A 13050-nucleotide genomic window follows, 5' to 3' on the forward strand; every position below is an offset into this window, starting at 1 on the left:
CATTTGTGGGTAACAACAACCCACCTTACAAAACTTGAGTTTTATGGCAGAAAATAGCACAAAATGTTAACATAGGTTTGGAAGAGGTATGAGAATGTGGATTTTTAGCATTTGACTAACAGTATAGTGGTGGCTTATAGTTTAATCGACTCTAACTTCAAACAATTCAGAGTTTGAACATTACAGATGAGATAAAATTGCTCCACAGTTCAAATGATGCATCTAACTTTGAACTCTGAGTGAAGTGAAAAAAATTCAGTCGCAATGAAAACGTCATCAGTTGTGCACCCAAATAAAAAAAAAAAAAGCCTTGATGTCCTGAATCAATTTGTCTTGAATCAATTCATCTTGACCTGAATCAATTCAGGACATTGAAACAGGCAGGAGAGCACAGCAGTAAGTGTGTTCAAAGCAAGAGGGAATATTTTGAGGGGGATTAATGGCATTGTGTGTTTTACTGTATTTTTTAAAATTATTAAACATTCACTGTATTTTTTTTTGGTCTCACCTCACATTTAACCTCGAACTTAATTCCTTTTAGGTGGCTGTATTTGCTGTTTAGGTTTACCAAAATGGGTATTGTTTAGGGTCTGAGAAAGGACTAATTCACTTTCCATTATTTCTAATGGGAAAATTGCTTCAGACTTCAAGCGATTCAGAGTTCAAACAGCCTCCTGAAACAAATTAAGTTCAAAGTATGAGGCACCACTGTATGTCATTTTCATGCTTTTGGTGGAACAAAACTTAGGAATCATGGTACAAAAGAGCACAAAATTTGGCATATGTTTGGAGGAGGTACTAATTTTAAGACTTTGTAGTTAACAGAACTGATTTATGGCATTTACTACCATGTGGCATTGTGATATAAGAAATTACACCTGCTGCAATTCTTCCTTTTATTGAACAATTAAAAACACAGGAGTGTTGCATTGTAATCATTCTGGAAATCCTATTTTTAGGAAGTGAATTCCTTAAATTTTAACTCATTTGTTAACCATTGCTACTGTTTTTATTTAAAGTTATTTGAATTCATTAGTTTTGCATGAATCAGTAATGTGTCCAGATGCTCCTTGATATCTGTGTCTGAGCTTTCGAATAAAGCAATAAATAAATATCCAAAAATTAACATTAAAGCATGCCAACAAAAGGTTTAACTATCCAGTCATGAGTGTTATATCTTCTCAAGCAAACTGTTTAGCTAGCATTAATATGCTTAATGATAGAAATACAGTTAAGACTTACCCTGAGAGAAACTTTAAATGGTCACTTCTTAGATTAGAATCTTAAAATCTATTAATTTTATTAGTCAACTGCAATACTTAAAGGTAAATGCAAATGTTTAAAGAGTGTATTTTCCAGAAAGGGCTGTTTTGAAACATCTGGGATCTTGGCATTCAAATTACTTTGCACTTTCTTCTTTGTCTTACATTTCTATTGACATTTCAGTTTCAGACACTCTGATCTTCCTAACAGCCAATCACCATGTGGCAAGTCCAATTTGGTGGGTTTTGTTTCTCTTCTTCTATCTTTTCCTGCATTGCATCCTTCCTGGTTACCAACAAGAGAGACTTCAATTTAACCATCTCATGCACTGACATTAACAGTTCAAACTGATGAATCACATGAATTGCTTTTGACTGTGGCAAGTAACTTCTAGCCTCTAGGCATCTGTGCCTGGCATGCCTGGTCAGTACCATGTTTGTATGAATGTATTGATTAGGTACAGGCTATAGTTTGTTTAATTGGTTTTACCTGTATATTGACAAAATGATTCTAAAGGGTACAGAAAATAGCTTATTATTAAGTATACAGAGAGAGAGTGAGAGATTTTGTGGTGCAGTCTCCTTTTATCTTATCCAGGAATGTTTGTGGATGGAGAGGTGCTCAGAGTCTATAAAGGGTTGGATGGGCTAATTAATTGAGGCGCAATCCAGACAGTACAGCAGTCTATTTAGATGGTTTAGAACATAGATACTACGGCCCGTGGGCCAGATCTGGCCTGCCATGCCCATTTATCTGGCCTGCCTTTTGATTATGCAAGCCAGGGGGCGGCCAGTCCCGCGCCTGCCGAGTCCCGTGCTTGCCACCTCACCTTGCCATGCCCAGACCCACTGCCACTGCCTTTCAACTGACCCCCTTCGAAAAAGTTTGAGGACCCTGGTTTAGAAGATTGTGGAGATAGCATTAATACTGTGCTGAATAAAGTTGCAAAGATGAGGTTCACTGGTTTATGGGGTAAAAGAATTTAGTAAAACAAAAAAATACTTAAAATATTTCTATCCTGTCTTTCCACTACATTGGCCTTCAATCTGGCTTTAAAATTAGTTTACATCTACATAAAATATCAACAGTTATAAATAACATAACCAAAAATGTTTAGAAGGGAGCAGAAATCATCTGCAGGTAATATCAGCTTGATATCAGTTGCCATCAATTAATTGCAGACTTAATTTGCCATCTAAAAGACACAAATAACAGTGTTAGGAAAATATGAGTAGAGAAAGTTCTATAAGCAAGCTATCACACAGAGAATGTTTTGTCTCTAGTGATGCACACATCCCAACCCCAGAAGGCAGGTTTAAAAAGGAAAGCATCTCAGATGAAGATAGGTCCATCTGGAAGAAAGTAGTCTTGAAAATAATTTGATCCTAGGCCATATACACCTTTATAGGTTTAAAGTGAATTTTGAATTATGCTTGGAAACAAGCTGTGATCCCTGAAGGGCCAGTACCAGTACCACTTATGTGAGCACCTTTCCCAAAAGATTGCCCATTTAACTGGCAGCTGAATAACATTATCTAGAAATGATTTTTCCAGAAGTTATCCTCCAGATGCTACTTTCAATCTGGCTAATACTGCTCACTCTCAGTGGGGTGTCTACCACTTCTTGGACCCTGCCCATCGCGTAGCTGCATGTTATCAGTGCAGGCAGGAAAGGTTCGAGCATATAGTTGCTGTGCTACATCTCTCCAAACACCCCGTCATCCTCCCTGGGCTGCAGCATCTGAAATTCATGCATGTAGTTGTGGCAAGAATGACTACAGGCACATCCCATGTAAGTGCTACATTCAGTTGAGAGTGCACATTGAAGCAGATATGAGTAGTTTTAGCCACAATGTACTCCGCAGTGTACTGTGTTCCTTTTGATTGGTTGGGAAGTCTTATGAATGTCTTCCTCACTACTCAAAAAGCTTCATTGAGTAGCTCTTCATGAATGTTCTGGCTACTGATTGGCTAAATAGAAGCTGCTTCCTGTGTCCATTAGCATCATATTATCTGTTATCTGCAGTTTTAGCTATGGTGTAACCTCCTTCAGTGTGAATGCTGCCTTTAAATCACAGCTGTACTTGCTGTTCCAGCCTTTCCTTGTCAAAGTTTCAAATCTTCAATTTATCTGACATTCTTATAGAATGTAAGTTTGCTTGTTTGATTTTATAAAACTAATACTTTTCAATTTGTTGAACTATCTGATCCTTCGCTTAAACTGTATTTTGACTGGTATATATTGATTTGTCAATAGTTTTTGCATATATTGCCCCAGCATAAAGTTGATTCTTTTAACTTGGAAATTTTTCTCTTTGCATTTCTGGATTTATTTATTTTTATAAATCCAGGTTTGATGATGCAAGCAAGACTTTACAGCATAAAGCAAATCAGTATATAGTTGTCTTCTTATCTTGGTTAAACCTGCTGTTTTAAAATAATATGATGATGTTCATTTGTGAATATTTTGGGAAGTGAATCATGTAAGCCAGTTGTAAAATATTGGGGCTGGTAAAAATCTAATGGTCCTCGATACCCTAACAATTATTTAAGGTTCAGTACCATTATATCTATTTTGGCTTCTAGATGTACACCATGGTTGTTGGTGTCTGTGCACTGTGAGAGGCTGAAGTTCTTATTTTGGCTGTGATAAAATACAGCATGGGGCAGTATATTACTTTGGAGAGGCTCACTTTTTCCCCTCTTAATGATAGAGCACATGTACTGAAGTTTCTGTGCATGGAATGTCCCTTGGTTCCAGTTATTGCTACAGGTGGCGACCTTTGGAAATATCTTTCCAGTCCTTGCCTAGTTCCATGTGTCTGGCAAGGAGAGAACAGTTGCCTCTGCTTCTCATGCTCTTGCTCCATCTCCTTGTGCTTCCTTGCCGCAGGGAAAAAGGAGAAATGACCACAGGAACTTATGAGTATTCCTTGGCTCTGGCTCTCATTCTATCTGCCTGCTTTCTCCTACTCTTCATCTTGTAAGTGCAAGTAATGCCTTGTTCAACACAGTTGCACATTTAATAGTATATTCTAAATATAACAGAGCAAGGGCACCATTACACCATTTTGAAAACTGATTTTAGGAATTAAAATTTCTCTTCTGGTCATTGGTTCATTTTTTCCAATGTTTTGTTATTTTTAGGTACACTCCACTTGATTATGCCTTGCTTGGAGCTCACCATGAAGTAATTCAGTTCATGCTGGAGCACAGTGCGTTGTCCATAGCTGCCATTCAGGACATTGCAGCCATTAAAATACAGGCAGTCTATAAAGGATATAAAGTTAGAAAAACTTTTCAAGATAGGAAAAATCTTCTAATGAAGCATGAACAGCTGAGAAAAGATGCTGCTGCCAAGTAAGTCTGACATGTGTGCATAAAAGACAAAGATCCTTTTTTGAAAGCAGAGTTATATCAATACCATTATAGCTAACAAAGTCTGGCATTTTATATTGAAGGAGATGCTTCAAGTAAAGACAGCATGTCCTTACCATGTGTTGAATTTCTAGATAATTATATATGCTGCTTCCTTTTAAAAATATTTTTATTTTCTACAAATATATTTTCTTACATATGAAAATGGTATTTTATACACAGAGAAAGAATATGATACAAGATGCCACATCTAAATTCTCTGTCCTACTCTAGCATGACTAATATGCAAATACAGTTGTAGGGTAGGGCTATTCAAAGAGGATAAGATTTGGTTCTAAATAGCATCTACTACGTTTTCATAGAATCATAGAATAGAAGAGTTGGAAGGGGCCATGAAGGCCATCAAGTCCAACCCCCTGCTGTTGTGGGACAGCAATGTACACCATCCCACTCAGATGGCTGTCCAGTGTCTTTTTGAATGTTTCTAGTGTAGGAGAGCCCACCACATCTCTAGGCAACTGGTTTCACTGTTGAATTGCTCTGACAGTGAGGAAGCTTTTCCTGATGTCCAGCCTGAATCTGGGTTGCCGCAACTTGAATGGATTATTCCGTGTCCTACATTCTGGCATCAGCAAGAAGAGATCTTGACCTTGTTCTTTGTGACAGACTTTGAGGTACTTATAGAGGGATATCATGCCCCCCGCCCCAGTCTTCTCAAGGCTGAACATTCCCAGTTTTCTCAGTCTTTCCTCATAGGGTAGTGTTTCCAAACCCTTGATTATTTTTGTTGCCCTCTGCTGGACCCTTTCTAATTTACCTGCATCTTTCTTAAATCTTGGTACCCAGAACTGGACACAGTATTCCAGGTGAGGTCTGACTAGTGAGGAGTCTGGAGGAACTACTATTACTTGTGATCCTGTTAATGCATCCCAAAATAGATTTTGCCCTTTTGGCAGCTGTATCACATTGTTGGCTCATGTTTAGCCTATTGTCCACAATTACTCCTGGTGCCAAGTTTATATTCTTTTCGACTCCAGGTTAAAACCTTTTTATTTAATTGTTATTTTAATTAATACTTTTATCATTAACAGTCACTTTTTTGTGTTCTGTTTTGTTTTTGTTTTTCTATAATGTTATGGAATTTGTATTGTTTTATTGTTTTTAATTGTACATTTGTGAGCCATCACGAGATGCCAAGGCATGTGGTGACAGCATATAAACGTTTTAAATAAATAAATAAAAATACTCCAACATCATTTTCTTGTTCAGTTCTGTTGAGCCATGTATTCCCTATCTTGTGTCGATGCCTTTGGTTTCTTTTTCCTGGGTGAAGGACTTGGCACTTGTCTTTATTGAATTTCATTCTGTTGGTTTCAGCCCAGTGTTCAAGTTAATCAAGATCTCCCTGGATCTTCATTCTGTCTTCTAGGGTGTGTGCTATTCCACCCAGTTTTGTATCATCTGTGAATTTGATTATCTTTCCTTGTACTTCCTCATCTAAACCATTAATAAAGATGTTGAAGAGCACTGGGCCCAGGACTGAACCCTGTGGCACCCACTAGTTACCTCCATCCAATCTAAGAAGGTGCCATTGATGAGCACTCTTTGTAACTGATTTAGCAGCCAATTTTGGATCCACCTAATAGTTTTTCCATCTAGTCCAGTTTTTGCTAATTTGCTTATCAAAATGCCATGTGACACTATGTCCAAAGCTTTGTTAAAGTCTAGGTAGATTATGTCCACATAATCTTCGTCCATTCGGGAGGTTACCCAGTCAGAAAATGAGATTAAATTAGTCTGACATGATTTCTTTTTTATAAATTCATGCTGGCTGCTATTAATCACTGCATTCTCTCCAAGATGCTTGCAGATGAAGTTTTTAATAATTTGCTCCAGCATTTTTCCAGGGATTGACATCAGACTAACTGGTCTATAGTTCCCAGGTTCATCTTTTTTCCCCTTTTTGAAGATAGAGATGACATTAGCCCTTCTCCAGTCATCTGGCACTCCTCCTGTTTTCCAAGATTTATCGAAGATAATAGCCAGTGGTTCTGAGAGTTCCTCCACTAGCTCTTTCATGACTCTGGGATGAAGTTCAATGGGCCCTGAAGATTTGAAAGTCTTTATTCCACCTAGGTATTCCTTGACCATTTGTCTGTCAATCTTGGGCTGCCATCTCTCACTTCCAACTTGAACTTCCTCTTGATTGCAGATTTCCTTGTGGGAGAAGGAATTGAGCACCTCTGCCTTTTCTTTATCATCTGTTATCATTCTTCCTTCCACTTTAAGTAGCTGGACACCCTGCTCTTTCTCATGTCTTTTGTTCTGGATGTATCCGAAGAAGACTTTCTTGTAGTGCTTAGCATCCCTTGCTATTCTTAGTTCATTTTCTGCTTTAGCCTTCCTGATGCAATTCCTATTTTGTAGTAAACAATTGCCCTTCCCCTGTAAGAAAGTGTCAAACTGCACATGATGTTTATCTCATTCTTGGCTCTTGTTTCCTTTTTGTTTTGTTTTGTTTTTTGTTTTTCTAGAAAGTTTTTGTTTTTTCCAGGTCAGGACTGTAGCATGCAGGGCAAAAGGGGCTTTAACCTTTTGCTACTACTGCAGCTCCAACCCAGGATCCCCCCCCCCTGCTGTTTGCTCTAGGATCAAAGCTGAGATTGATGCTAATAAGAGTTTTACTTTCAAGTCAAGTAACACCTGAAGGGACAGAATCTGGAATAAGGGGTCAAAACCAGTCTTGACACCAGTCTCAAGCTGGATTGGGTCCCCATAGCACTCATTTTGTGAAGAACGTGTGATTTATCTTTATGTACAGGCTCTTCATGTGATTACTTTTGCGTCTAGTTTAGCATTCAGTTACTGAACTCAGAACAACTCTGTAGATACTTGCCTATCACCCCTGTACTGGGTTTCCTGACCTCCTTCAACAACCTTTTGTGAGTTGATTGCATAAACACTTCAGTGCCCTACAATTAATAGGGCGCACACAGTGCATTCATAGCCACATGTCCTCCCAATTGTATACAGGTGGTATCTCACTGGGAAGCAGTTTGCTGGTATAAAATAATAAGAAAATAATTAGCCCAGTTGTAATGTGTTTAACGTCATGACAGCATCTTGTTTACCCCAGTTTGTCTTCTGAGAGCCCTTATTGCCTTGAGGAATTCTTCAAAATATTGCAAGTGTTTGTCTTTCTCTGTCCATTTGTCTCTTGGACTTGGAGATTCATGAACACTCCACTGCAAGGCAGTTCCTTATAACTTTCTTTTTTGCTGACAGTCCTGCTGATTTTCCTTGTGTTTCTGCTACACTTAAAATGACAAAAGAGTTGTCTGATAGATGTACAGTGAAGAAAGTGGAAAAAAGAGAGAGCCAAAAAAAGGAAGGGTTAAGATACGACACTGAGCATTCTTTGGGACATGATCAAATAGCTGTAACAAGAGCTCCTTCTTCCTCAATGAAAACATTCTCTCAGGCTGGAGTAGCACATGAGCTGTGGGAATATCACGCTCCCTCTCGCAGTAGACCATGATCTATTGTGGCAAGGTGCAGACCACCTAACTTCAATACTTTAAACTAGCTGATTTGTCCTCAGTTTTCTGTACCCAGTACATGTGCAAAGCTTGCAGCAGCAAAATAATTGAAAGCACAAGACTAAGTATATAGGTATCTTGTAAACTGTTTGTGCTAATGTTTCATTGGTTTATGTTTATATGATTTTCCTGGGTTTGAATGCTGTTGTTCTCTGGCTGGGTTCTTTTCTAATGAAAAATGGATGGTAAATGCTATCAGTGAAGAATAAAATGAAATCCTCATGGCTGCTTTTCCTCATACCTTTTCAAAAGTCTCAGTATCTTTTCTCATATGGTTAGGAAAGCAGCTTGGAGTAGGGGAGGATTTCAAGCAGGGAAGATAAAGTGTGTCTCCTATATCCACACCCAGCTAATTGCTGCTCCCAGTTCTCCCCACATCCCCACTGCTGCCTCCAGCATGTCTTGATAGGTCTCCAAAATATATCACCTTTGACCTCTTTTTTTTCTGTTATTCCAAAGACCTTGGGATAAGGTCTTTGGCTCTACTTTGCAAAGCTTAGTAAAGAAATTTCCTGCTAGCAAATATAAATTTTGTGTCTGAAAACTTTTGTAAACTGCAAGTATATGAGAACAGAGAAGAGAGTTGCTTTTCATATTTGGTAAAGGTATTTTCCACCTTCACTTTTCTTTGGTAGTGAGATGTTGCTGTTTGCGCATCTAATGTCAATGCATTTAACAATGTACTCCATGTCAGTCCTTGTGAAAAGAAGACCGCTATCATTGAATTTATTTTGTAGGGTAGAATTTGGTCTGTGGACAATCAACAAGTCTGGAAATTAAATGGCGGGCAGTTTTTTTTTTTTGGTCCAAACCATTTATTCTTACTTTGTACATCAAAAAGCAAATTCCAGAAGCACTTGCCCTGAGTTAAACCAGAAGTGACTAATGTACAGAGACTGTTCATAAGTTACATGTAACCTCCTCAGAACAATTACTTGCCCTGAAAGAGGGATAGAACCATCTGACTCTCTGTTAGGCAGCTTCGTATATTAATAAGACTTCAGTGAACTTTGTAAAAGGGCAATATTCAGAACAGCTTCTCCTGTGGTCCTTAGGAGTTGTAATGCAGAGGACCTGCTTCTAATCAATGCATCGTGAAGGCACTGTGCTAGTTTTCACTTCTCAGACCTGAAAATGCAAGCAGAGAGATCAGGGTTAATTCTGTTATGAGCCATGTGTTGTAAAAGAGCATGCCGTGCTATTCCAACACATTTCAAATAACATGTTTTTCATCGTAATCTGTAGATGTTGTTGCCATTCCAGGGACCATTTTAATGTATATTACAGAGCCAAGAATGCAGCCTCCTGATTTGCTGAGAATAATAAACACAAAGAAGAAGAAATAAAACTTGAAATAAACAAATGGACTATGAAGTTGTCACTTCCAAAAAAATTGCATTTATGATCTGTCATAAACCAGTGGGGGCATTGTTGTCACCATTTTGTGTATCCATCTGTGCATTCTACAGTTAAACTTGGCCTGTTATTCCTAGTTATATACCGCCAACTAACATCTCTTCTGATGTGATAAAACCTGCTTTTCAAAGACATATATTTGTTTATGAGAGATTTTCTACCTTTAATTATAGATAGGAACAGTGAAAGAAGAGATAAATGAGAGTTAATGTTCTTTTTGATTGTTGTATTTATACAGCACCAAGCATAGTTAAATACCTACACAGTTACCTTAGTAAGAACAGCAGAAAATATTTCATAGTTTGAATGATATTGAAAGATATGCCTTTATAGAATTAGTGCATTTGGACATTAGTAATAGCAAGTAAAATAATAAAAAGAATGAATAATACCACCTATAGATATAAACCTTCAAAATAACCACAGTTAAGTGTGCTACTATTAATGCTGTTCATTTTAGGGGACAGCAGTTAGGAATGCTAGCAGAACAACATTCATGAGGCATTATTTTCATGGCCTGTTCAATTGATTCTAGCATGTAGTATTCACAAAAAGCACCCTTTATTACCAAATCCAACCAGTATTTTTACTATGTGCTATATCCCAGCCATAGAATGCTCCTTTCTGCCAAGATAGCTACACCGATTGGTATATTTTCCACAGGTTGGAGAATTCCAGACTTTGTAATGGCAGTCCTTTCTGTAGAACAATTGGAATAACTTCTGCACTGCTGGCATTGGGTCATTAGTGGTATTCCATATCAGGCACCTGATAACTGTACAAATTTAATGGTTCAAGAAGGGGATAAAACCCCACTGCGGAGCAATGCTCTGTCTTAGACACATGTAATTCATAGAAGGTGTCAAATTAGCTAGGCCATTCCACAAACAATTCCTAAAATCAAGTCATTTTGCTTCTAAGACTAAATGTGTCCCTGAATTCTCTGAAAAGTTATCTGTACACAGCTGAGTTTTATTGCTCTGTCAAGAGCCTATTTTCATAGACCTTCCTGAACCAGACACTACATTGGAATATAATATTAGCCAATGCTGGATTCTTTGTCTAAATCTCTCATATTATCCTATGCTATAGAATTCAACACCTCTACAAAGTCACTGACAGTTATACCCCTATTTAATTCTGATGATCATGCTGAGGAAAAGTACCTTACAGCATCCTTCAGTGCATTCCTCTGTTAATATTGTAGACTAAATCTGGTTTGTGTTCCCAGTCAAGAATCCCTCACAACTTTCAGGTTGCAGTAAAGGAAAATCTGTTTAATTTGGCCTCTTAGATCTCCCTTCAAGCCAAAGCAAGTACTCAGCTGTGTGCAGAATGGTCACATCTTTAAATGTTAAAAAAACTATTTTAAAAAAATGCATGTGACTCAGGTGATTTACTGCAACATTTTGCTGCTGAGGCCCACTTGATTTTATGAATCTTTAAGGCGTCACATGCCCCTTTGTTGCATTGAATTAGTCTTCACACCGGGCACACAGGTGGAACAAGAAATGACAAAGCTATGGTGTCTGCAGCACATGAAGGTACCTTGTCTCATTTCTTTTCTGGAGTGATGGCAAAGCAGTCTAGGTGCTTTGTTGAAAGAAAAGAAAATAATTGTGCGGTGAATAGCAAGCTTACTCAAAATGGCAGATCTATATTGTGTATGAGACAGACACCCACATGTAGTTTGATTGTGTGGTGGCAATTTTATTTGAAAACATGCCACTTCTGTCAGTGCCGAAGGCTGAATGCTGAAGTGCTTTAACCTGCCCAGAGTGCAGTTTGTGACCCAGTTAGTAGTGTTTTGTGCATGGAGGTTCAGCCAGCTGTTTCTGCAGAGAATACATGTTAAGAGAGCAATGACAGGGAGAACTAGGGCTTTTCCCTGACACCTCACACTAAAACTACACTGTTGCTATTGCTTGTGAATCACAAGAATATGGTGCATAACTAGGCTGTCTTGTGTCAATCATCTACAAACCATGTCACAGCAGTATCAGAGGACTGCATGATCTGGCATTCACCACCTGTTAATTTTTACACTGTTTCTGTTTGTTGCAACAGTTAATTTTATAATTTCTGTTTTTACCCGGTGCTTACATTTGGTTTATGCCTGCAACAAATTAAGATTCATTGAATGCATGGAGTGGGAACTGCCCCCCCTCCCTTTACAGGGGGCAAGGTTCAGCACAGGCTAAATGCTTGGTGAAACAAAAATCACTTAACAGCCTGCCCAAAGGTCATGAGAGCAGGGATCAGCTAAACCTCTCTTAGGAGTTGCATGGTCAAGGTGCTGAAGCCCAGCCATACATCTGAAGATGGTGGAATATGGAGCCAAGTCTCAGATGCTGAACAGACTGTTAGTAAGCTCCATGCATTTCTCTGGCTGACACAGTTGCATCACTTGTCATTTCTGAAGGCTTCGAAAAGGCAGTACCACATATTATGTATTGTTCAGTAACCAAAGTGTGATGTAACAAAGGCTTTCATTACCACAGCCAGATCTGCCTTATCCTGGAAAAGTGAGGAAGCAGCACCTCTGACCTTGGCCTCCAGCTGATCAGGAACAATCAACAGAAGCCAAAGGGGGGTGGGGGGAGTTTCTCAAAATTAATACAAATAAAATGTTACAATAATACATATATCAAGATATAACATATAGAAACCATAGCATAGTAGGCATTTTGTTATCCATCTTCATCAGTGGCATATGAGAATTACCAAGAAAAGAACGCAACATTAAGGTCAGTAATGGCAAAATATCAGAAAGATAGCCATTTGGAAAGGCAACTGATTCTGGCCACATGGACTAAACTCTACTAAACATTTTTGACTGAATGGCTGCATAAATCCATCCATTCAATTTAAAAGTGCAGTCTACCTAAGCTGGTATATTGAAAGGATATTAATTAGCATCACATAATTAAATAATTGCCCAGTTTCCAAGTAAGCCTTAGCATCTCTTGATAACATAAAAATAAAAGCTAAACAATATAGCTGAAAAATGCATAAATTACCTTTTTCCTCCACTTTTTCTGAATTAGTTCTCAAAGCCATGTGTGAGTAATCAGGCTGCTTGATTTTGTTGGTGAATTTATAGGAAACCAAAATACCTTTCTTGTTCGAGCTATAAATTTCATCAGCTGTGTGTGCACTCTTGTTCAATTAACCTTTTATACTCCTATCTGATTACAGTGCTGGTAAAGTTAATGGATCCTAACCCGTACAAACAACACAATGACACAGTGTATACACCAAACACATTTCCAAATCAGCAAAGCAGTCAAGAATTCTGCACAGATATTACTATATAGGAGTCATATTCAATTTTATTTAAGGCTGGTGGGAACCAGTGTATGCAGGTAATAGATCCAAAATAGTTCTTTCCTTG

The 13050-nt window shown here is 38.2% G+C and overlaps 1 protein-coding gene across 13 annotated transcripts in view; it reads left to right on the top strand.

The window, feature by feature from the left end:
• Positions 1-13050, top strand: part of INVS (inversin) — a 203775-nt gene that overhangs the window by 154205 nt on the left and 36520 nt on the right. For 11 of the 13 annotated variants that reach the window (XR_006416889.1, XM_044452971.1, XM_044452988.1 and 8 more), the window contains 2 exons: positions 4157-4246; positions 4411-4623. The exons of 1 other annotated variant lie outside the window; for it this stretch is intronic. Coding sequence is in view for 11 of the 12 variants with exons in the window: in XM_044452971.1 (XP_044308906.1) it covers positions 4157-4246; positions 4411-4623 (303 nt within the window). In the remaining variant the exon portion in view is untranslated. The remainder of the gene's footprint in view (positions 1-4156; positions 4247-4410; positions 4624-13050) is intronic. One more of the 13 variants, XM_044452993.1, reaches the window with a different exon arrangement.

The sequence above is a fragment of the Varanus komodoensis genome, unplaced genomic scaffold (assembly GCF_004798865.1).
Source record: "Varanus komodoensis strain SLA01 unplaced genomic scaffold, ASM479886v1 scaffold10, whole genome shotgun sequence".
In the NCBI taxonomy this organism is placed as follows: domain Eukaryota; kingdom Metazoa; phylum Chordata; class Lepidosauria; order Squamata; family Varanidae; genus Varanus; species Varanus komodoensis.